Source organism: Nycticebus coucang, chromosome 16, assembly GCF_027406575.1.
Source record: "Nycticebus coucang isolate mNycCou1 chromosome 16, mNycCou1.pri, whole genome shotgun sequence".
In the NCBI taxonomy this organism is placed as follows: Eukaryota; Metazoa; Chordata; class Mammalia; order Primates; family Lorisidae; genus Nycticebus; species Nycticebus coucang.
Genome location: NC_069795.1, coordinates 49,229,500 through 49,255,678, shown reverse-complemented (window position 1 = coordinate 49,255,678; position 26,179 = coordinate 49,229,500). Strand labels below are relative to the sequence as shown.

The following is a 26,179-nucleotide window of genomic DNA, read 5'->3' as shown; positions in this document are numbered from 1 at the left end:
GTACCAGTAGGATTGAAGCTTATCTTTTACCCTATGACCTCTTAATCAAGAGGCTGGAAGACTTTACGTAAAGAATAGTATCATGGGCGGCGCCTGTGGCTCAGTGAGCAGGGCGCCGGCCCCATATACCGAGGGTGGCGGGTTCAAACCCAGCCCCCGCCAAACTGCAACAAAAAAATAGCCGGGCATTGCGGTGGGTGCCTGTAGTCCCAGCTACTCAGGAGGCTGAGGCAGGAGAATCGCCTAGGCCCAGGAGTTGGAGGTTGCTGTGAGCTGTGTGACACCACGGCACTCTACTGAGGGCGATAATGTGAAACTCTGTCTCTACAAAAAAAAAAAATAAACAAATAAAGAATAGTATCATGAGAGCTTGGCGCCCATAGCATAGTGGTTACAGTGCCAGCCACATACACCAAATCTGGTGGGTTCAAACCCAGCAGAGGCCAGCTAAGCAACAATGACAACTGCAACAAAAAAAATAGCTGGGTGTTGTGGCAGGTGCCTGTAGTCCCAGCTACTTGGGAGGCTGAGGCAAGAGAATTGCTTAAGCCCAGGAGTTTGAGTTGCTGTGAGCTGTGATGCCATGGCACTCTACCGAGGGTGACATAGTGAGACTCTGTCTCAAAAAAAAGAAAAAAAGAATAGTATCATGAGTACTTGAGTAAGCATAACAGATGTGGGTGGAAGCCATTTGTATTCTGCACATGGAATGCAGGTCTACATCATCTCTTGGAATAAATAAAGAAGCATATAAGAAAGACCAATTCATGTAATTTATTTAGTGTTTCAAAGAGCCCTTGATATACACAGAAATACCTAAATAAAATGTGACATTCTCCCTGGAGTCATTACTGGCCTTAGTTCTGTCAAACATTTTTGTAAATAATCTAGATTTGGAGGTATTATTGAAGTATTATCCAGTTCTGTTAGAAATGGGTAATTACCTACAGGAAGATGTGAGGGGTAGGAAAACTGATCAGATAAAAGTCAAGGCAAACAAGGAATAGTCAAAACTTTTTGGGGAAAATTATATGGCATTAGATGTTCTAGCTATCAGGAAAGCAATCCTTGAATTTCTAAAGGCTATTCTTTGAAGACATTACCCAAAGTGCCACTAAAATAAATCATCAAAATCCTAGATATTATCAGGGAAAATACTAGAAATAGAAAATATTATTTGTTCCTCTACTCTTGGAATGGCTTTATGCAATAAAGGTAGTTATGTTCAAGGTTGAATGGAATGAAGCTAGAAAATGTTCCAAGATGGATAAATACAATGACCACAAAGAAGATGAAGGTCTACCGACTACAGACTTAACTGTGCATTTCTACATGGAAAGATGAAGTCTGAACCTGGTTATAGTATAAGCTATAATGTAAGCTAATTATGAAAGCTGAGACAAATTATATAATTCAAAGCTGAGACAAATTATATAATTCACAGAGTAAATGTTAACCTGATCCAATGCTAGCAGACAGAGTAAACTGGAAAAATAAAACAAGAAAATAATTAAGAATTCATAAATAAGTAATCCATACTGAGGTTTTTAGGAAAATCCGGATTATGTAAACTACCATCATACACTTTGAACACTGGCATCATGAAAGGGAACCAAGTCTTTGATGCCTCTTTCTGTGATTTTACACTAGCTGGAGGGATGATAAGTATGACATAGCATGGCAATTCTTGTGCCCAAATAGAAAAGATGTTTGAGGAAACCATACCATTTGCAGTATTGCTGCCACATACTTGCAAGGAAAGTCCATATCTTCCCACTGGAATTCTGCCAAAAGTTAAATTCATGTAGGTACTATTTTCACAAAAATTAGCTGTAATGAAAAGAAAAAAATTTTTCATTATAAATTATACTTTTCTTTTTCAAATTTTAAACCATATAAAAGTTAAAGTTGAAAAGTTATGCAGTATAATTTCAAGGGTAATAGAAGGCTAATAGAATCCACTGGCCTGTGAAGAACTTCAGTACTTCCCTATCTGGCTACATTACTGCCATTAGAATAACTAGTATGTTAGGTAACAGGTTCCAACAAAAATGTTCATAATAGGTATCTGGATAGAGGTGGAACATGAGCACTAACACATCAGCAAGGAGGGTGTATCAGACCAGTTGGAATCTTGAGAATTAAAAACATAGAGCCTACAGTGGCATCATGAGAATGTGAGTCAAAGTAAAAAGGCCAAAGTCATGGGGGTGTGTGGGATATACTGGTAGTATAAGAAATGACAGGCGTGGGCTTTGGGGCTCTGGGTTCTAAGCAGGCGGCATGAAGTATGCAGAGTGTTGGGAAGCACACCTCAGATCAGGAAATGCCCTTGAACTTTGACCCCAAGACACTACTGATTGATATCAAATGAGTAATTTAATAACAGTTCTTCAAGGAAAAGGAAGAAAAGACAAAAACTTAATATAAGTATATTACTTGGATAGGAAGATGCATCTTAATTTCAGAGTATTTAAATATGTTAGAATGGTGATGTCTGAAATAGGGTAATATGGAGTATCACCAGTTGGAAAAACCTGAAGCAATTACCCTGGGTTAGACATGGCAACCAGAAGGAAATACAATATGAATTTTCAGAGACACTTGAGAGTCAGAAAACGAAGAATCGTGAATATAATGGGTAAATCGCCCAGAAGAAAACTCAGCTTTTTCTATTAAACAGATAGATAAACAGATCTTAAAGCCATCATTATTAAGCCTACTATTTCTGTAATCATTAACTGAAGTTGCCAGAAGCTTTGCTGCTGTTCTTAACAACAGGAGAGTCATCTAAATCTCACATCTTAGTAACTTACCAATCGTACATCTCAGTCCTTTCCACTCTTCTGTACAAATACATCTGCCATTGCTCCAGGTCCCACCATTCCTGCAGAACTCTATAGGGGTGCTTGACGGGGGAGCCCATGTTTCTAAAGAAACAATAAATAACAGAAAAGTATGTGTACTGGCTGATAAATTTCTCCTTTTCTGCCTGTGGCCATTTAATTTCCATACATAAAACAACTGCTTTGAGCATCTTTTATTTATTTTTCTCATTCTTGGGCTCAAGCAATCCTCTTACCTCAGTCTCCCTGGTAGCTGGGACTACAGGCACTCACCACAATGCCCGGCTATTTTATTTGAAAAGATGGGAGTCTCACTCACTTGCTCAGGCTAATCTTGAACTCCTGAGCTCAAGGAACCCACACAACTCAGCCTCCTAGAGTACTAAGATTATAGGCCTGAGCCACTGCACCCGGCCTTGCTTTGAGTATCATTGCTGAGAAATATCCTTTTCAATATCATTGTCAACAAAATATACACTGAGAATCAATACAGGACAAACCATGCTTACTAGATGGTATGGATACCATAAAAAGACATAACACTTTGATCGAGGACATTAAAACCCCCTGAGAAAGAGGATATGATATAGATAGTGGATAGGTGATATATAAATAGATGATACATACATAAGTGATAGATAGATAGAAGATAGATAGATAGAAAGATAGATAAATAGACAGATGATAGAAGAAAGATAGATAGATAGATATAGATAGATAGATAGATAGATAGATAGATAGATAGATAGATAGATAGATAGATAGATAGATAGATGATAGATAGATATCAAATCAACACAAAGACTTACAAGTACTGTAAGAACACAGAGGAGAGATATTAAAGACAGAGGTAGCCTAATCAGGGAAGACTTTCCAGAAGAGATTGTATTTGAATTTCATTCTAATATTAAATCTGCAAAAGCCAGATGAAAATGGGTGATTCAAGTAGGCAGAATAAAAAGTGCAAAAATGACAAAAACCTGGGAAAAGGTCATATGTGTCCAAGGAACAGAGAAGGGTTTAACATACAAGGTTGGGCAGATAAGTTCACATACTCATTGTAGAAAAAGTGCTACACACCTCATTGCTGAATATCACCACAGTCACCAGATGGCCAAGCAGAGTACTTCAAAGGTGACTGTAGTGATAGTCAGCAATGAGGTACCTAACACTCTTTCTAGGCTGAGTTCATGAACTTAATTGTCCGGCGTCTTATAGCATTGGTTCTATGGAACAATAGCATGACATAGATTGAATTGTGAGGGGCTCAATAGACCAAGCCATTATTCTTCCATGAGACTTTCATGGATCCTATTTGTGAAAATATTTCTATAGGAAAATTTCACAATTACTTCTTGTATGATCCTGGGGCATCATCTGTAGTAGTCTTGAACTAGTTTTATGATAATTTCTTACTGGGTGTTTCTATACTGTACAGGTAGGACAAATTCAAATTTTAAACCACTACAAGGTTTAATTACTTGTAGCAACTTTTTTTTTTTTCTTTTACTAGTGGCCCTGAACAGATGATAATGTTATGTATTGCCTTTTTGGGTTAGTGAGAAGAATTTTTTTTTTTTTTTTGGAGAGACAGAGTCTCACTTTATGGCTCTCGGTAGAGTGCTATGGCATCACACAGCTCACAGCAACCTCCAACTCCTGGGCTTAAGGGATTCTCTTGCCTCAGCCTCCCAAGTAGCTGGGACTACAGGCGCCCGCCACAACGCCCAGCTATTTTTTGGTTTGCAGTTCAGCCGGGGCCGGGTTTGAACCCGCCACCTGGGTATATGGGGCCGGCGCCTTACCAACTGAGCCACAGGCGCCGCCCATAGTGAGAAGAATTTTTCTAGTCTCCTTTTCATGGTTAAAGCTACTCCTTAACATTTCAGATGTTAGGCTGGTGGCTCAGGTCCACTTTCCCCAATTCTCACAGGTTGGAAATCATGCCTCTTGCACCCATGAATGCATTGAAGCTCAACTTCTAGGGCTTACGCCAAGGCCTGCTCAACTTTAAGGTATTTCATTTTCTCTTTGTTTTTGCCAACTGGGATTTCCCTTGAAGAAAGCAAGCCTGCTTATATACAGGGTGTCTCAAAAGTCACCCCTGAAGTCACCATACATAGGGAGAAATGGAAATTATAACTAAATGTACCTTTATTTCCAAACTGTTATAAAATTTTACAAAGACACGGCTAACACATAGAGAATATTTTGTAAATATTTTGTAAAAGTTTGTAATGAATATTTTTTTATTATTTAATTATTTTTTTTTTTATTGTTGGGGATTCATTGAGGGTACAATAAGCCAGGTTACACTGATTGTAATTATTATGTAAAGTCCCTCTTGCAATCATGTCTTGCCCCATAAAGTAATGAATATTTTTTAAATAAAGGTACATTTAGCTACATTTAGGTACATAAATAAAGGTACATTTAGTACATTTTCTTATTTTACCTGTGTCTGATGACTTTCAGGGTGGCTTTGGGGACACACTGTATTTGAATTATTGCCTTATTTTATTCATAACTTCTATATGTTTGTAAGCAGGAAAGAGACCTATCCATGTCTGCTCACTCTGGCTTTTTGCTATAAGTCAAGAGTCATTTCATGTAGTTAGGATTTTGATAACCTTTAGAACAAGGATCGTGGCTTGTATCTCCAGATCCTAGCATAATGCTGCAATTGAATAGGCGGTACCCAACAAATACTTGCTAACTGGCTTCTTTGCTATTTGCATTTTGATTGAGGATATCTAAGGATCTACTCTGTCATGATCACATATTCAACACACTCTGCTACCACTTCAAGATACTAGCTTCCAAAATATGTAAATTATCCACAAAATATAGCTAAAGTAATGTTGTTCATATCATATAACTAATTTTAGAATTATGGACTAAAAAACATGACATCGCTTTGTTAACTCAATCCCCACATTCTACATAAAGGCTGAGTGGCTTGTTTCAGATCAATAATTAATTGGGAGCCTAGCAGGTTCTGGACTCAGATCTCCTTGTTATTGATCAAAGCTCACAGGGAGAAGCAGCACTAGCTTTGTTTTACTCGATCCAATACTGAAGCATATTTAATAGCAGTATTTTTTGTATAACACCTGTATGATAATATCTTCCTACATTCTTTTAAATTATAGTAAGTAATATTTCAAGAAATATTAGCCTTTGTGTCAGTGTTCTTACTACACATTTTGAAAGATTAAATACAGACTGTATATGACAAACACTCACACTGTTTGAGAAAGTAATGTAAAGTAATAGTAAAAATTCCAAATGGAAAATACGAATTTCTTCTCCTAAAATAAAAAAATTTTAAATCTACCTTGAAGAATGTAGTTTGAATAAGTGAAAAAATAAAAACATCTTTCCTTAGCCAAAGAAATGCCAACTGGAGACCTTTCTAGTATCTGGGTCAGTTTTGAGGAGTATAAAATTCAAGCATCTGTCATTTGTCCCAGACCAGGAATTTGAAATAGTGGAGTGAAGATAAAGTTAACTTTTTAATCAGAGGACAAGACCGTGAGAGAAAGAAACTGAAAAATGTATACAAATAAAATATATAAAGTATAATCCTTATTTAAGGTAGAGTTTATTCAGTATTAACTAGTTGGTTAAATCTTTCAATAAAGTAGTCAAACATTTAAATAAACTTTTCCACTAATGGTGCAGTGTAATACAAATGTTGAAAACCAAATGCAGGAAGATAAGGTATAAAGGTTTCTGTTCTGAGCTAGTCAATTGAACTTAATGATTAAACCTATTGTAAATCTTTGCTTTGAAAACTTGAGTCTCAATCCAAAGGTCCAGTCTAGGTCAATGGTATGTGTAATTCCAGGTAAGATTCAGGTAGTGGGGAAAACTATGCTATACTGAATGATCTAAAAATTCATAAATCAGAGAATAGTAGCCAACATTTATTGAGTGTTTACAATGTACCAAGCATCATCTTAAAACTTTCAATGTATTAACTCATTGAATCCTTCCTATAAGATAGACTCTATTATAATTCCCATAATAGATATAAAAACTGAGACACAGAATACTGAATAACTTGCTCTTAAGTACAGGCATTGGGATTTAAACCCAGGCAGTCTGGCTTCACAGCTTTCTTTCCCCAATGTACATACTTCTCCCCCCACACTCTCAAATGCCCACTCTAAACCATTATGTTCTATAATAGATTTCAAAACATATGTCATCAAGGACTTACAGGTGGTGGTCCAGAATTTCAAGTAAAAATATTGAATACCTGGAATTTGGGAATAATGCACTTAGGAAAGATTCCAGCCTCTTAGTTCAATCAAATGACTTTTGAAATGAGATCAACTCTTTAAACACCATTGATCTGATGCTAAAATAATCCACATCCAAATACATAACAAAAATTATTTCTCAAAAAATAATCCCTTCCGGGGGGGGAACCAAGACGGCAGCCGAGTAACAGCTTCCTTGCATCTGGGCACCGTGAGTCTGGGGAGATAGGACTCCAGGCATCTCTGGCTGGTGGGATCTGCCTATCATCACCCCTGAGAGGATACAGGGAGTCAGCGAGAGACTTCTGGACCCCAAGAGGAGGACTAAAACAGTGGAAAACCAGCAAGTGGTCGCGTGTGTTCAATCCATCTAAACCCGCCCGCAACTTCCACAGGCACGAGAACTTAAAGAGCAAGAAGAACTGAAAGGAAAATTAGGGCACGGAAACAGATAAAAGAAATCACTCATGAGGAAGAATCAGCAGAAAACTCCAGGCAACATGAAGAACCAGTCCAGAACAACCCCGCCAAGGGACCATGAGGTAGCTACTGCAGAGGATTCCACCTATACAGAAATGTTAGGAATGACAGAAAGGGAATTTAGAATACACATGTTGAAAACAATGAAAGAAATGATGGAAACAATGAAGGAAACTGCTAATAAAGTGGAAAATAACCAAAAGGAAATTCAAAAACAGAATCAAATAAGAGATGAACAATATGAAGAATATAAAAAGGATATAGCAGAGCTGAAGGAACTGAAACAGTAAATTAGGGAACTTAAAGATGCAATGGAAAGTATCAGCAACAGGTTAGACCATGCAGAAGAAAGAATTTCAGAGGTAGAAGACGAAGTTTTTGAAATAACTCTGATAGTAAAAGAGGCAGAAAAGAAGAGAGAGAAAGCAGAACATTCACTGTCAGAATTATGGGACTTTATGAAGCGTTCCAACATACGAGTTATAGGAATTCCAGAAGGGGAAGAAGAATGCCCCAGAGGAATGGAAGCCATACTAGAGAATATTATAAAAGAAAATTTCCCAAATATCACCAAAGATTCTGACACACTGCTTTCAGAGGGATATCAGACCCCAGGTCGCCTCAACTCTAACCGAGCTTCTCCAAGACACATTGTGATGAACCTGTCCAAAGTCAAGACAAAAGAAAACATTCTGCAAGCTGCCAGGAGTAAGCGCCAGTTGACCTACAGGGGCAAATCCATCAGAGTGACCGCAGACTTCTCTAATGAAACTTTCCAAGCAAGAAGACAATGGTCATCTACCTTTAATCTACTTAAACAGAACAATTTCCAGCCCAGAATTCTGTACCCTGCTAAGCTAAGCTTCAAAATTGACGGAGAAATCAAAACATTTACGGATATACAAACATTGAGGAAATTTGCCACAAGACCAGCTCTACAGGAAATCCTTCAACCTGTTCTGCACACTGACCACCACAATGCATCAGCAACAAAGTAAGAACTCAGAAATTAAAGGACAGAACCTAACCTCCACACTGATGCAAAAGATAAAACTCAGCAATGGACTCTCACCAAATAAGACGAATAGAATACTACCACACTTATCAATTATCTCAATAAATGTTAATGGCTTGAATTCCCCACTGAAGAGACATAGATTGGTTGACTGGGTTAAAAAACACAAGCCATCCATTTGCTGTCTGCAAGAAACACACCTGGCTTCAAAAGACAAATTAAAGCTCCGAGTCAAAGGTTGGAAGACAATTTTTCAGGCAAATGGAATTCAGAAGAAAAGAGGAGTTGCAATCTTATTTTCAGATACATGTGGATTTAAAGCAACTAAAGTCAAAAAAGACAAAGATGGTCACTTTATATTGGTCAAGGGAAAAATACAACAAGAAGACATTTCAATTCTAAATATTTATGCACCCAATTTAAATGCTCCCAGATTCTTGAAACAGACCTTACTCAGTCTGAGCAATATGGTATCTGATAATACCATAATAACAGGGGACCTTAACACTCCTCTGACAGAGCTGGACAGATCCTCTAAACAGAAATTAAACAGATATAAGAGATTTAAATGAGACCCTAGAATAACTGTGCTTGATAGACGCATATAGAACACTCCATCCCAAAGATAAAGAATATACATTCTTCTCATCACCCCATGGAACATTCTCCAAAATGGATCATATCCTGGGACACAAAACGAATATCAACAGAATCAAAAGAATTGAAATTTTACCTTGTATCTTCTCAGACCATAAGGCACTAAAGGTGGAACTCAACTCTAGCAAAAATGCTCGACACCACCCAATGGCATGGAAATTAAACAATCTTCTGTTGAATAACAGATGGGTGCAGGAAGAAATAAAACAGGAAATCATTAACTTCCTTGAGCAGAACAACAATGAAGACACAAGCTACCAAAACCTCTGGGATACTGCAAAAGCAGTTTTGAGAGGAAAATTCATCGCTTTAGATGCCTACATTCGAAAAACAGAAAGAGAGCACATCAACAATCTCACAAGAGATCTTATGGAATTGGAAAAAGAAGAACAATCTAAGCCTAAACTTAGTAGAAGAAAAGAAATATCCAAAATCAAATCAGAGATCAATGAAATTGAAATCAAAAGAATCATTCAGAAAATTAATGAAACAAGGAGTTGGTTTTTTGAAAAAATAAATAAAATAGATAAACCATTGCCCAGACTAACAAGGAATAGAAAAGTAAAATCTCTAGTAACCTCAATCAGAAATGATAAAGGGGAAATAACAACTGATCCCACAGAGATACAAGAGATCATCTCTGAATACTACCAGAAACTCTATGCCCAGAAATTTGACAATGTGAAAGAAATGGATCAATATTTGGAATCACACCCTCTCCCTAGACTCAGCCAGGAAGAAATAGAGCTCCTGAACAGACCAATTTCAAGCACTGAGATCAAAGAAACAAGAAAAAATCTTCCAACCAAAAAATGCCCTGGTCCAGATGGCTTCACTCCAGAATTCTATCAAACCTTCAAGGAAGAGCTTATTCCTGTACTGCAGAAATTATTCCAAAAAATTGAGGAAGAAGAAATCTTCCCCAACACATTCTATGAAGCAAACATCACCCTGATACCAAAACCAGGAAAAGACCCAAACAAAAAGGAGAATTTCAGACCAATCTCACTCATAAACATAGATGCAAAAATTCTCAACAAAATCCTGGCCAATAGATTACAGCTTATCATCAAAAAAGTCATTCATCATGATCAAGTAGGCTTCATCCAGGGATGCAAGGCTGGTTTAACATACGCAAGTCTATAAACGTTATCCACCATATTAACAGAGGCAAAAATAAAGATCACATGATCCTCTCAATAGATGCAGAAAAAGCATTTGATAAAATCCAGCATCCTTTTCTAATTAGAACACTGAAGAGTATAGGCATAGGTGGCACATTTCTAAAACTGATTGAAGCTATCTATGACAAACCCACAGCCAATATTTTACTGAATGGAGTAAAACTCAAAGCTTTTCCTCTTAGAACTGGAACCAGACAAGGTTGTCCTCTGTCACCTTTACTATTCGACATAGTGCTGGAAGTTCTAGCCAATACAATTAGGCAAGACAAGGAAATAAAGGGAATCCAAATGGGAGCAGAGGAGGTCAAACTCTCCCTCTTTGCTGACGACATGATCTTATACTTAGAGAACCCCAAAGACTCAACCACAAGACTCCTAGAAGTCATCAAAAAATACAGTAATGTTTCAGGATATAAAATCAATGTCCACAATTCAGTAGCCTTTGTGTACACCAATAACAGTCAAGATGAGAAGCTAATTAAGGACACAACTCCCTTCACCATAGTCTCAAAGAAAATGAAATACCTAGGAATATACCTAACGAAGGAGGTGAAGGACCTCTATAAAGAAAATTATGAATCCTCAGAAAGGAAATAGCAGAGGATATTAACAAATGGAAGAACATACCATGCTCATGGATGGGAAGAATCAACATTGTTAAAATGTCTATACTTTCCAAAGCAATCTACCTATTCAATGCCATTCCTATCAAAATACCAACATCGTATTTTCAAGATTTGGAAAAAATGATTCTGCATTTTGTATGGAACCGGAAAAAATCCCGTATAGCTAAGGCAGTTCTGTGTAACAAAAATAAAGCTGGGGGCATCAGCATACCAGATTTTAGTCTGTACTACAAAGCCATAGTGCTCAAGACAGCATGGTACTGGCACAAAAACAGAGACATAGACACTTGGAATCGAATTGAAAACCAAGAAATGAAACTAACATCTTACAACCACCTGATCTTCGATAAACCAAACAAGAACATACCTTGGGGGAAAGACTCCTTATTCAATAAATGGTGTTGGGAGAACTGGATGTCTACATGTAAAAGACTGAAACTGGACCCACACCTTTCCCCACTCACAAAAATTGATTCAAGATGGATAAAGGACTTAAATTTAAGGCATGAAACAATAAAAATCCTCCAAGAAAGCATAGGAAAAACACTGGAAGATATTGGCCTGGGGAAAGACTTCATGAAGAAGACTGCCATGGCAATTGCAACAACAACAAAAATAAACAAATGGGACTTCATTAAACTGAAAAGCTTCTGTACAGCTAAGGAGACAATAACCAAAACAAAGAGACAACCTACACAATGGGAAAGGATATTTGCATATTTTCAATCAGACAAAAGCTTGATTACTAGGATCTATAGAGAACTCAAATTAATCCACATGAAAAAAGCCAACAATCCCATATATCAATGGGCAAGACACATGAATAGAACTTTCTCTAAAGATGACAGATGAATGGCTAACAAACACATGAAAAAATGTTCATCATCTTTATATATTAGAGAAATGGAAATCAAAACAACCCTGAGATATCATCTAACTCCAGTGAGAATGGCCCACATCACAAAATCTCAAAACAGATGCTGGCGTGGATGTGGAGAGAAGGGAACACTTTTACACTGCTGGTGGGACTGCAAACTAGTACAACCTTTCTGGAAGGAAGTATGGAGAAACCTCAAAGCACTCAAGCTAGACCTCCCATTTGATCCTGCGATCCCATTACTGTGCATCTACCCAGAAGGAAAGAAATCCTTTTATCATAAGGACACTTGTACTATACTGTTTATTGCAGCTCAATTTACAATCGCCAAAATGTGGAAACAGCCTAAATGCCCACCAACCCAGGAATGGATTAACAAGCTGTGGTATATGTATACCATGGAATACTATTCAGCCATTAAAAAAAATGGAGACTTTACATCCTTCGTATTCACCTGGATGGAAGTGGAAGACATTATTCTTAGTAAAGCATCACAAGAATGGAGAAGCATGAATCCTATGTACTCAATTTTGATATGAGGACAATTAATGACAATTATGGTTATGGGGGGGGACAGAAAGAGGGATGGAGGAGGGGGTGGGGCCTTGGTGTGTGTCACACTTTATGGGGGCAAGACATGATTGCAAGAGGGACTTTACCTAACAATTGTAATCACTGTAACCTGGCTTATTGTACCCTCAATGAATCCCCAACAATAAAAAAAAAAAAAAGAATTTGTTAATAACTACTGACTTTCCCCCAACAGCATATGAACAGCAAAACACATTTTATATACTGTTGGGAGGAATTCACAGGCTCCTTGAAATTCACCCAGGGACTCCAGGTGAAAGCAGCAAAGCCAGAGAAGAAGATATTGGATAACTCTGATTTTAATTAAAACCCCCCTAAACTTATGTCAAAGTTAATCTTGTCCAAATGCTGTCATGTCTTAGGGGAAGCAGTGCAAAACGCAGTTGTGGTTTAAACGTCCATCTGAAAGGGCCTCATTCTACCAGCGTGGGACATTTGATCCACAATCTGTCTGAGACACTTCCAGCTGCATTAAGATTTTCTTTCCCTGGAGTAAATTCAACAAAGATTTGTTTTTAAAAAAAGTATAAACAAACCCAGGCTATCTGATTCCAAAGCTGCGGTTTTTTCCCATTAAGCCACAAGCACTAAACTAGGCAGGTCTTTACTTATTTAATAACTATGATTAAACTGTTGAACTCTAGTCAAATAAATAAATAAATAAATAAAATAATCCCTTCCCTCGCAGAGACGTTTTCTTATTTAGAGGGTGGTTATGTGAGGAAGCAAGAAGGGAGACTGTGAAGAAGCAGCAAAGAGATTTATGACACCAGGCTAAGACTAAAGAACACCATAGCTGCCTAGGACCCAACTTCCTCCATCCAGAAAACACTTCTCTGGACTCCCTTTTAAGAACAAACCTAAGGGCGGCATCTGTGGCTCAAAGGAGTAGGGTGCTGACCCCATATGCCGGAGGTGGCGAATTCAAACCCAGCCCTGGCCAAAAAACGCAAAAAAAAAAAAAAGAACAAAACTCATTAAAACAAAACCAAAACAAAACAACCCAGAATGCAGTGATCCTCTAGGAATAGTCGCAAGAGGTAGGTTTATTACCAACTTTCCTCTGTCACTGAGTGAAATGGAACAATAAACTCGCATTGTCCTTTCCCAACAATCCTCATTTTCTACTTTGCAAGAACCTTCAATGCTATGAAATCTGACCTTGGGGGTTAGGAATATTTCAGCCTCCTTAAGTTGCTTGTCAGGCTGAGGAATGTATGTGTCCTGTGACAGAGAATGAAGGTTAGACTATGTGGGGAGAGGTGGGAAAACGATCCTGATGGCAGAGAGCAGGAAATTCTGTGAGCCAACAGAGGTGTGGCATATGGTTGAGTAAGGTGCAATAACTTTTTTTTATGTGTTTTGAGGTTAAGATACTTTCCCACTGATAAGAGTAAAGAAAACATTTCCTACCACTGTGATCATGAACCTCATCAGGCCTAGAGCAAGTTGAGAAATGTCAACAGAAAGAAATACAATAAGGCTTAAGCTTAATTATGTTGTCGTTTTACTTTCATCATCAAGTGTGATGGTATTCAAAATCCATACAAGCCTCTTGCTATCAGAAGCATGAAGCCAACAGAGATGGAGCACAGTATGTCTGTCCATCCCGAGAACACAATCAGACAAGGTGGATGGTTTTTTATGAAGAATGTCCAATGGGAAAGGCGGCCTGACAAAACTTAGATTTGCTCCAACATAAAAGCACCCTACAAGATTGCTTATCCTACAAAAGAGGCTGCACACAACTGGAGGTAAAAATACAGCCAAGAGTCCCAGAAATGTTCTTGTGGCAGGTGGCAGGGATCAGAATATAATGTCTTTCTTAACTTAGAGAGTCTAAACTCTCCTAAAATCATGTCTTTCTTAACAAATCCAGAATTACATGTCTTTTTTTTTTTTCCTTTTAGACAGAGTGTTACTATGTCACTCTGGGTAGAGTGCTATGGCATCACAGCTCACAGTAACCTCCAACTCTTGGGCTTAAGCAATTCTCTTGCCTCCACCTCCCAAGTAGCTGAGACTACAGGCACCTACCACAACACCTGGCTATTTTTTGTTGCAGTTGTCATTGTTGTTTAGCAGGCCTGGGCCAGGTTCAAACCTGACACCCTCCGTGTATACGGCTGGTGCCGTAACCACTGTGCTACGGGCGCTGAGCCTACATTTCTTTATTTTGAAGAAAGTCAGAAGGAACTTGTAGCTATAGGATATTTCATTTACAATTACAAGTATTTGACAAGTCTTGCTATGGACTGCATGTTTGTGTCCCTACCCCCCAAATTTGTCTTTTGAAACCTAATCCCCAATATGATTGTGTTAGGAGATAGGGATTTTAAAAGATGATTAGGTAATGAGGGTAGATCCCTCAGGAACAAAATCAGTGCCCTTACAGGGCTGAAGAGAACAGAGTTTGCCCTTTCTGCCACATAAGAATGCAGCGAGGAGACGCCTTTGCTCTAAATCAGGAAGTAGCCCCTTACGGACGCCAGATCTGCCAGTGCCTTGATCTCAGACTTCTCAGCCACTATAACTGTGGGAAATCAGTTTCTGCTGTGTATAAGGTACCCAGTTTGTTACACAGTCCTAAGGAACTGAGACAGCCCAGTTTCTGGTTTCCACATGATTCTTTCATTTACTCACCAACTGTGTATTGGCAAATATCTTTCAAGCACTATTCTAGGTGCGAGGAACACAGAGAGAGTACATGGTGAAAAATAGAAAGTATATAAATGTCAAAGACTTAGGAGGAGTTGCTTCCAATCAATACGAAACATAAACCTGACCTTTCTGAGGGCTCAGAAAGGAGCCAAAAAGAAGTAATAAATATTCTGTTTCTAACAGAAGAAGCATATCAGCTCCTCAGCAACGATTAACTTTCCCTTTGCTTTTCCCTTTGGGAAAACTCACTGACTCTTTACATAAGGAATATTCCTTAGCTTTTGAGTAAACCCAATGGTGAAGGATATCATTTAAGGAAAAAGATAGAAAGACTGGCAGCGTTCACTACAACTGTCTTGCCTTGTACTTTCTATGAAGAGCGTGTTTCAGTTGGTAACCTCTGTTCTGTCTCACTTCACTCCCTTTCACTCTCTCCACTCTACTCTGCCTCTTCCATCCCATCGCATGTCATTTTTAACAATAAGGCAGGTCTGTGTTTTCTTGGAGTTTTCATCTTAGAAACAGGGAGACAGACAGCCAGCAAACAAATAAACAAGAGATTAGCAGTGGTAATGAAAAAATACATGTAAAAGAGAGCAAATGAGAGAATAACTTAGATGGGTTTGAGAGGAAAGTCTCTTTGAGGAGGTGATCTTCAACATAAGACCTAAATCATCAAAGGAGATGGTCATGTGACATACATCACTGGAAAAAAACTTCAAGTCTTGAGCTCCAATTGAAAAAGTTATCAACAGTGTGAAAATTTTCACTACAAAGCAAAACTTCAAATGAATAGGAAATCTTATTCCAGGGAAAATGGAGAAAGTGTCATACTTGGCAATACAACTCATTGTGCTACTCCGGTGAAAAAAAGATCTTTGCTATTTAATGGTTTCATGAGCAGCATATAAAAATCACCGAAGACCATTTCAGAAATCCTAAAAGAAGTCTCGTCTACGCCCATGAAATGCTGTTAACTTTACCAAGACCAGAGCCTTAAACTGTGACCTTTTAACAAGCAAACTTACTGAGAAGTAGGAGAAGAAGACTCACACCTGTAATCCTAGCACTCTGGGAGGCTCAGGTGGGAGGAACCCTTGAGCTCAGGAGTTTAAGACCAGACTGAGCAAAGCAAGACCCCATCGGTACCAAAAACAGAAAATAAACCAGGTGTTATGGTAGATGCCTAAAGTCTCAGCTACTCCAGAGGCTGAGGCAGGAGGAGCACTTGAACCCTGGAGTTTGAGGTTGCTGTGAGCTAGGCTGACACATGCTACCCTGGGTGACAGAGTGAGACTCTGTCTCAAAAAAAAAAAGAAAAAAAGGACCAAAATTAAAAATCTGTTCTATACTACACAAAAGATCACTAACATTCCAGCGGCCATGTCTTTTTTTTTTTTAGAGACAGAGTCTCACTTTATGGCCCTTGGTAGAGTGCTGTGGCATCACACAGCTCACAGCAACCTCCAGCTCCTGGGCTTAAGCGATTCTCTTGCCTCAGCCTCCCGAGTAGCTGGGACTACAGGTGCCCGCCATAGCACCCGGCTATTTTTTTGTTGCAGTTTGGCCGGGGCTGGGTTTGAACCCGCCACCCTCAGGCATATGGGGCCGGTGCCCTACTCACTGAGCCACAGGCACCACCCCAGCAGCCATGTCTTAAACTGCTTGTTTAATATTTAAACCAATGATTAATTTTAAAAAGTAAAAGGAAATTCACACTTAAAATAATTGGATTTAAACAGATTCATGGCTTGTTTGATGGCTATAATACGTTAGAGACATTGTGAATATAAGAAATATTTCCATTAAAGGCCATCACCAGGATGAATGCCACTTGAAAATGGAGTCTCTTTTGCTGTTCAGTATTAGAATACCAAAGGCGGGCTCGGCGCCTATAGCTGATGCGGCTAAAACGCTAGCCACATACACCAGAGCTGGCAGGTTCAAACCCAGCCGGGCCCTGCCAAACAACAATGACAACTATGACCAAAAAATAGCCAGGCATTGTGGTGGGTGCCTGTGGTCCCAGCTGCTTGGGACGCTGGGGCAAGATAATCACTTAAGCCCAAGAGTTGGAGGTTGCTATGAGCTATGACACCATGACACTCTACCCAGGGCAACAGCTTGAGGCTGTCTCAAAAAAAATAAAAAATAAAAAATAAAGAATATCAAAGGCAGACAACCATTTAACAGCAAAGCTGTGGGAGCTCTTTCACAGAACCTAATAGAAGACAGCAAAGCCAAGACAATACTCCAGAGCCAAAACCTACAGGCAACATTTGAAAACTCAGAAAATCACTAACAATCTAGAGGCCATGTCTTAACATGCTTGTTTAATATTTAAAGTCATGGCATTACTCCACAGATGAAATCTACAGACAACCATTTGAAGACTCAGAAAACCTTAAAGTTTAAGTGTGAATACTAATCTACATATAAGCAGCATTCATAATGTAGATCTTACTGTCTTAAAGACTACATAACTCCTGTAGAGTCCAACTTTGCCCAGCAAAACAACAGCATGCTCTGATTCTACTAATAACTGCATATCCTTGTGAATTACGGTTGTTAGTCACTGTTTCCTCAAAAATAAAAGATGAATGAATTAGTTTGTGTTGCCATCATCTTCCCTATAGGAAGGCAAAATGGTGTAGGAGTTAGACCACAAATACGGAAGTCAGAATGATCAAGGTTCAAATCCAGATGCACTATTTCCTAGCTATATAATCTAAAAATATTTCCTGAAAGTCAGTTTCCCCACTTATAATATAGATATAACAACGTCTGCCTCAAAGGTGCCCATCAGGATTAAACAAGATAAGGTATGTGAAGTTTTAGCAGAGTACCTAGAACATGATAAGGATTTTTGACATTGTAGGTATTATAATAGCTAAATGCATACACAAAGCATAAATATCATTACATCAATATTTACTCTATAGCCAAATAACAGTAACTTCACATTGAAGCAGAATCTGGGTTTTAAGAGGCCATTACTTTTATATGAATAATAAAAGTGAGAGAGACATAATTTTTGTTATCTATTTATGTTGACAAATGTTGAATACTATAAAATTATCCAAAATTGTACGTGTTCATGTATATTTTATCCTAAGACATTCACAGTTTTCTTCAGTTTCTCAGAGATGAATGACTTCTCTCTCCCTTTAAAAAAAAATAAAAACAATTTATTGCTACCGGTGAGAATAGCCTACATCATAAGATCTCAAAGCTGCAGATGCTGGTGTGGATGCAGAGAGAGGAACAAGAATGCATGCTTAGTGGGATTGCAAACTAATACATCCTTTTTGGAAAGAAGTATGGAGAATCCTCAGGGAGCTGAAAGTAGACATTCCATTTGATCCAGCAATTCCATTACTAGGTACCTACCCATAAGAAAAAAAATTATTTTATCATAAAGACATTTCCACTCGAATGTTTATAGCAGCTCAATTCATAGTCACAAAGATGTGGAAACAACCCAAGTGCCCATCAATCCATGAATGGATTAATAAATTGTGGTATATGTACACCATAGTATATTACTCAACCATAAAAAATGGACACCTTTCATCCTTTGCATTTACTTGGATGGAGTTGAAGAACATTCTCCTTAGTAAAATAGCACAAGAATGAAAAAGCAAGTATCCCCTGTACTCAATACTAAGTTGAAACTAATAGATTAACAACTATAGGCCCACACTAGAGAAAAACACAATTAAATTCAAGAAGGGGGTCGGGGGTTGTGTAGTTCCCACCTAACAGGCACAATGTAGAGGTATATGGCACACCTCCTGGGTGAAGGACACAACTACAACTCAAACTTTACCTTGCAAACACAAACAATGTAACCTAATTGTATGTACATTCATTTTAGTCCAAAATTTTAAAAAAAATTAATAGCTATATCTGAGGGAATGGACCAAAGAAAGAATATTTAATAATTACAGAGGATGAGGGGAAATAGGAGAGGGAGGCGAGGGGAGGAGGGAGGGTAACTGGTGAAAACACACCTATGGTGCATTTTACAAGGGTCCATGTTAAATTTACTAAGTGTAGAATATAAATGTCTTAACACAATAACTAATAAAATGCAGTGAAGGCTATGTTAACCAGTTTGATGAAAATATTTTAAATGGTGTATAAAACCAGCACATTGTACCCTATAATTGCATTAATGTACACAGCTATGATTTAACTAAAAAAAAATTACAGAGAATGGCATAGGATGGGAGAAGTGGGCGGAGTGGAGTGAGTAGAAGAGAGTAAAATGGAACAAAATAGAGTTTACCAACTAAAACACACTCTGAACAAAACGCACAAGGCAAAACAGTAGCAGCAAACAGTGGCAGTCATTCAATCTTTTTCTTTAAATTATACCTATAACCTTCTCCTTCGCCACTGGGTTTACCCAAAAGCTGAAGAGTGTCCAGTCTATGAACAGGCAATTGCAAAGTTCTGCTCAGAAGAGGGAACAGTTTGTCCTTTTGAGGAGCTGGTATGCTTCTACTGGTAGACATGAGCTCTGTATTCTTACTATACTTTCTTTTGGGTCTTAGCCCTCAGGAAATTCAAGGGTATGTCATATATTTATTTTAAGCAATTCCCCCTATCATTCTGCACTCTTTCTTATGTTGTTTTTGTACTTTGGTCCTTGTTTTAATGGTTCTATTGTAACGGTGACCTTCATAAATTCCCACAAATTTCCCTTTAAAAGCAGATGCCATAAGCTTGGCACCCGTAGCACAGTGGTTATGGAGCCAGCCACATACACTGAGGCTGGCAGGTTCGAACCTGGCCCAGGCCAGCTAAACAACAATGACAACTGCAACAAAAAATAGCCAGGCATGGAGGTGGGTGCCTGTAGTCCCAGCTACTTGGGAGGTTGAGGCAAGAGAATCACTTAAGCCCAAGAGTTTGAGGTTGCTGTGAGCTGTGAGGGACACCACGGCACTCTACCCAGGGCAACATAGTGAGACTCTGTCTCAAAAAAATAAAAATGAAAACAGATGTCATATAAATAAGGGAAGGAAAGGGAAAGAAAGGGGAGGGGAGGGGAGGGGGAGGAAGGGTGGGGAAGGGATGAGGAGGGGGAAGAAAGACTTCTTAAACGTATCCCTTTAAATAAGATCTTATAAATTTGTCAGACTTGGGGTAATATTTTTATAAACCTGAGCTGAAACTGTTTCACAAACCTTAAACAAACAAAAATATATTTTTCCCAAGTTTATGTTGTACTGTTTTTGTTCTATATTTTCTCATTCTATTTCTTGAAATGCTATTAATATAATATTCTCTAAACACTCTTTGGGGCAGGGTAATTGTGGGGACAACAGATCCATTCCCAGTTGCCAGTCCAACAGCGGCCAGAAAATCAGAGCCTTCTGGTCCTCCACAGGGGCTGTCTGTGCCATGCTCTGCACTCCTGCTATCTGCCCACCCTCCATAGCCACCTGCTAGGGGGGCACACTGCCTTTCTCCATTTTTCCTTACTTATTGTGTTTCATTTCTCTGTTTTCTACAGAAGGGTGCGTTCAGAACATCTGACTTTGGATCACTGTATGGAGAACCCCCGTGGCCAGGGAACTAGCATTAGGATTACTGAAAATGAAAGTTTCTATTCTGAGTTCTGGGGGCCTTTTCTTTGACATCACTGTTTTTACACACTCCTGCCCCTCCCCAAGTCCCTTTCCCCAGGTCAGCTCTGGCACACAGTAGGTAATTACCAAATATTGACTGAATAAAGAAAGTCCTTTTTTAACTAACCTTAATATTTTAGTAGTTTTCTGTACCTCCAAAGTGGGATATTGGTGTGTAAGCCATGAGATCATTTTATTTATACCCTTAATGATCACATTCTTAAACTTCCTTCTTGAAGTGAAAAACTGATCTGTGTATATTTTTGTATATACAAAATATACGCGTGTGTTTCTCCATAACTATTAACCTTTCTTGGATTTAGTCAAACAAATCCAAACATGATCGTATTAGTGATTTTACTTGTAATTCTGCTACCAATTCAGCCTGGAGTTAAAGAGCAAAGGAGGCCAATTCAACTCCGTCACCCTGCTCACTCCCGCTCACACATTCACTTGTATACAAGCACCTGCTTGCCATCAGTTGACCCAGTCTTTTATACTCCATAAATGATGCCAGAGTGGGCAGCCTCAGCCTGGCCAAGGCACTTCCCAGGACTGGTGTGTCAGGTGGCAAGGATAAAGGCTCAATGACTTCTCTAACTCTGAGTTAAAGGTAGCAGTATGACATTACCTTGCTGGATCCTGATGAAAATCCTCCAGATGCCCAGTCCTATGACAACGGCCGTCAACAGCCCACACACAACAGCCACCAGCACCCTGAGGTTACAGGTGTGGCAGGAAGCCATGTTGAAGCCCAGCCACAAATCTATTCCTGGGTGAGAGACAACTAGCTTCTTTTCTTCTTGTGCTAAGTTTAATCAGAAGCTATTCTAAAACATAAAAATAATTCTTCCTTTCAGTGAGCCCTCAGGCAGACATCTTCGTATTTTAGGATGTTCGAAGTAAATCCAGCAGGATGCAGTTTGAGTCACCTAACGAAAGGTGCACACTTAGCTCACAATTTCCTCATCCTTCACAGGAGAACGTGAAAAAAGTGATTAGTGTTATGGGAAGAGGAAGGTAACTTAGGGCAGTAAAGGAGAAGGGAGGGACTAGCTGGGAGGGACTAGTTGAGAGGGCCAAAGGGCAAATGTGCAGACAAGTCACAGGAAGAAGGATGGGAACACAGTGGAATAAACCAGAGAGGCAGTCATGGAAGCGACGTCCAGTGGCCACCTCTGTCTCAGCTTCCCACGTTTGTCTTAGGAGGGGCCAGCAGAGGCAGACTAATTGGTGCCTCGGGCCACACAAATACCCTCAGGAAAATGAATCAGGTTATCAACAAGAGGAAAAACTGATTCTAGTGCTTGCATTTCTTCGAAGAGCTGCAGTTGGTGAGTGGACATCCTGGCATGGTATGAGTCTTGAAAGCAGCAAAGCCCAGCATTACGATCCATCTTTTACTATGCTCCCCCCCCCAAAAAAAAACTTCATATGTTGGACTCCTACCCTCTAATACCTCAGAATGCAGCCTTGTAAGGAGATAAGTTGTTACAAAGGTAAACAAGTTAAAAGGATCAGCCCCAAAGGACGGGATTACTGCTATCATCAGGGAATCCCTAATTCAATATGTCTAATGTCAGTCTAAGGAAAGGAAATTAGATGCAGATTTGCATAGAAGGAAGAAGATATGAAGAGACCCAGGGAGAAGGTGGCCATCTACCAGCCAGGGAGAGAGGCCTGGAACAGACTCCTCAGGGTTCTCAGAAGGAACCAACCCTGCTGAAACCTTGAGTTTGGACTTCTCACCTCAGAATGAGGCAGTGAGTTTCTGTTGGTTAAGCTGCCCAGTCTGTGATGCTTTCTTACAGCAGCTTTGACCTTAATATACCTTCTGAGTCACAACAAACCCATCTCTCTTTGCACCAGCAGCTCTGCGACTCTCCTGAACAGAATCACTTGTTCTTCGTCCCTATCCCTTCTCCACCCTCAACTGAAAGGATGAATGAATGAATATTCACCTCAGTCAGAGTTCTGTTTCTGCTGTAGTGAACAGATGGATGCCCTGGTCTGTTCTGGATGCTTTCTCAAGTCGACCCATATTAAGCGCCTTCAAGAAGTCAGAATTGGTATGAGACATGGACAGGGTCCTTAAAGAACTCCTATTTTCTTGGGGATGAGATACCTGGATATAGCTACTATAGGACAAGTAGTACTACTAAAATAAAGCATAATAAAATTGAATAATCACAGAGTACAGATGCTCTTTGAATTACAAAGGGTTGAATACAAAGGGTAAATCCATCATAAGTTGGCAATAGCCTAAATTCAAATGCATTTAATATACCTAGCTCACTGGACATCACAGCCTAGCCTATCTTAAATGTGCTTGGAACACTTATGTTAGTCTGTAATTGGGAAAAATCATCTAACACAAAGCCTATTTTATAATAAAGTTTTTAATATCACAAGTAATTTATAGAATACTATACTGAAAGTGAAAACAGAACCCTTCTATGGGTCCTCAGTGAATGAGTTTCTGCTGAATATGTCATTTTCTTGCCACTGTGAAGTTGAAAAATCTAAGTCAAATCACCAGACTTCTGAAACCAGAAGTCGAGGACCTCTGTACCAGACCATTAATTGCTTCAGGAAGAATTAAGCCAGTTCCACAAGAAAGTTTCACATTTCAGCTGACTCTTTGTTAACTCTTAAATAACTGTATTTTTCCCTAATTCTTTTTTTTTTTTTTTGAGACAGAGTCTCATTTTGTCACCCTCGGTATAGTGCTATGGCATCATAGCTCACAGCAACCTCTAAGTCTTGGGCTTAAGCAAATCTTTTGCCTCAGCCTCCCAAGTAGCTGGGACTACAGGTGCCTTCCACCACGCTGGCTGTCTCGCTCCGGCTCAGGCTGGTCTCGAACGTGTGAGCTCAGGCAATCCACCTGCCTCCGCCTCCCAAGTGCTAGGATTATAGGCATGAGCCACCGCACCCTTCCCCAATTTTTCGTAATACTCATTGTATCAATGTTTATCTTTGGGGGACATGAACACAAAGCCCTAACTTCATCTCACTTAGAAGTTTCAGAAAAACACACTGATGTACCATAAAATGGAAGCACTTAGAAATAGTGCTGTAGATGTACAGAATAAACTAAAGTGCTCCCATTATCTTATTTACTGTGAATGTATAAACAAATGTCTGTTTCTAGTATATCTGCATGTATATGCACGGAAAATGTCCAGGGGGGCACATAGAAAAGTCTTTTTGGAGGTCTGAGAGATCTGAGGTGGGAGAAATTGTTTTTCATTGTAGATCCCTTTTATGATCTGAAGTTTAGCCTTGTGCATTTATTTTTTGAATCATTATAAGGATAAATATATATTACTTTTAAAAATGGCTTTCAATAAATAATAAATCTAAGAAAAGGAATTAGCACTTATCAAACACCTAGGGTATACCAAGAACTGTGCTGTGTACTTTACCTACCTGTTTTTAGCTCATTCATTTCATATAAAAGTCCTGTGTAAAAGATGTTTGTGCCCATTGCATGAATGAGAAAGTAAGGCTAAGATTGAGATTACTCTAATCAGGAGTTCTGTGGTTAAGTAAGTCTGAAAGATAGCAGGTTACACAAGTGAACCCATTTCCTAGAGACTTTAATATGGCCATGTGTATTGTGAATGTCCAAGTTCTCAATGTTATTTGACTGCAGAATCCTTCAGAAGAATTTCTCAGAGATGTTTTTCTGGAGGAGTTACAAAAAGCATGAATTCATGGAGGCAGGATTCCCTGGGAGTTGTGAGGATTAACTTTAGGTATCAAATTTGCTAGGCCATGGTCTCCAGATGTTTGTTCAACATTATTCTACATGTTTCTGTGAAGGTACTTTTGAAATGAGAATTAACATTTAACATTTAAATCAGTAGATTTTGAATTAAGCAGATGACCCCTCAAAATATGAGTGCGCCTCTTCTAAGCAGTTGAAGACCTAAATAGGAAAAAACTAACCTTTTTCAAAGGAGTTCTGCCTTTGAACTTGAACTAGCATAGCAACACTTCCCAGCCTGCTGTCCTACCCTGCAGATTTTAGACTTGCCAGCCTCCACAGTCATGTGTACCAATTCTTTAACATCTCCCTCATATACATGTTTACATTTATATATAATAAGTATATATATATTTGTGTATGTATATTTTCTATTGGTTCTATTGTTCTATTTCTCTGAAAAACCAATATAGTGGCCATTTTGCAAGAAGCACTGTGCATTTTATAGAGCAGAGAGGCCTCAAATCCCCAAAAAGCTTACTAATAGTATGTGCTATTTGAAGATACTCAACAAGCTTGTGATCTAGTTAGAGAATGGGTACATAAGACATTGGAGGACACCAAAAACAACAGTGCAGACATCACTGGTTGATAAATAACTTACTAGCTTAAATACTGCCTACCAGAGGAATGGTTGAATGACAAAAAGACTGGTTAAAAAATCTTGCCCCAATACAGTGGGGCCATAAAACAGTAGAAATGTATAACCAAGCCACATCATCAGCAAGTTTCCTAACAAAGGTAACACATTTTATGGTTGATAATAAAATTTGGGAGAGATAATATCTTCATCGCTGTTATTTCCCATATTGTCTTCAGCATACCATTTTCCAGCTCAAATATGTGCATGATTTTGAATTCCAAACATTATGTTTAAAACTAATACATTGTATTAGTAATCAAAGTCATGGATTGTATTAGTTTGCTAGAGCTGCTGTAACAAAGTGAAGGCTCTAGCTTCTGGTGGTTTGCTGCCAATTTTTGGTGTTCCTTGACCTATAAATGCATCACCCTAATCTCTGCCTTTATGTTCACATGAGGTTTTCCATTTGTGTGTTTGTCTATCTGTCTGTGTCCAAATTCCCTTTTTTTTATAGGACATGTCATATTAAATTAGGACCTCCCCTACTCCAATCTGGCCTCATCTTAACTAATTATGTCTGGAACAACCCTATTTCTAAATAAGTTCACATTCATATGAATTTTGTGGGAAAGGTGGACACAATTCCACCCATAACAATGGGTTATAGTACTAGCAAATTAAAGTCTAAGGTATTTTTTAAATAACTCAAACTCTACTTGTAATTATTTTTGTGGTCTGACTTGCTATTTGGGTTAAGGAAGCTTCTGTTAGGATGTGAACCTGCTGTTTACTTGTGAGTTGCATTTCTATATTTGGTCACTAGAGGACAGTATGTCTTTTCTGCTGCTAACCCTATTTTACAATATCTTCAGTCCTCAGCCATTCATCCATAATGTAGGCACATTTCTTGAGGGGTAGGAAGTGGGAAATGTATCATGCGCTGATAAAACATGTGTGTCCGACCATCTCAGTCCCTCTTC

At 38.8% G+C, this 26,179-nt stretch overlaps 1 protein-coding gene across 2 annotated transcripts in view; it reads right to left on the bottom strand.

The window, feature by feature from the left end:
* Window positions 1-21,806, bottom strand: part of ADGRG7 (adhesion G protein-coupled receptor G7) — an 85,040-nt gene extending 63,234 nt beyond the window's left edge. For both annotated transcript variants that reach the window (XM_053565797.1, XM_053565798.1), the window contains exons 1-3: window positions 21,476-21,806; window positions 2,817-2,930; window positions 1,726-1,830 (exon numbers count right to left, since the gene is read on the bottom strand). In XM_053565797.1, the coding sequence (XP_053421772.1) occupies window positions 1,726-1,830; window positions 2,817-2,930; window positions 21,476-21,590 (334 nt within the window). In that variant the 5' untranslated portion in view covers window positions 21,591-21,806. The remainder of the gene's footprint in view (window positions 1-1,725; window positions 1,831-2,816; window positions 2,931-21,475) is intronic.
* Between the last annotated feature and the right edge of the window lie 4,373 nt (window positions 21,807-26,179).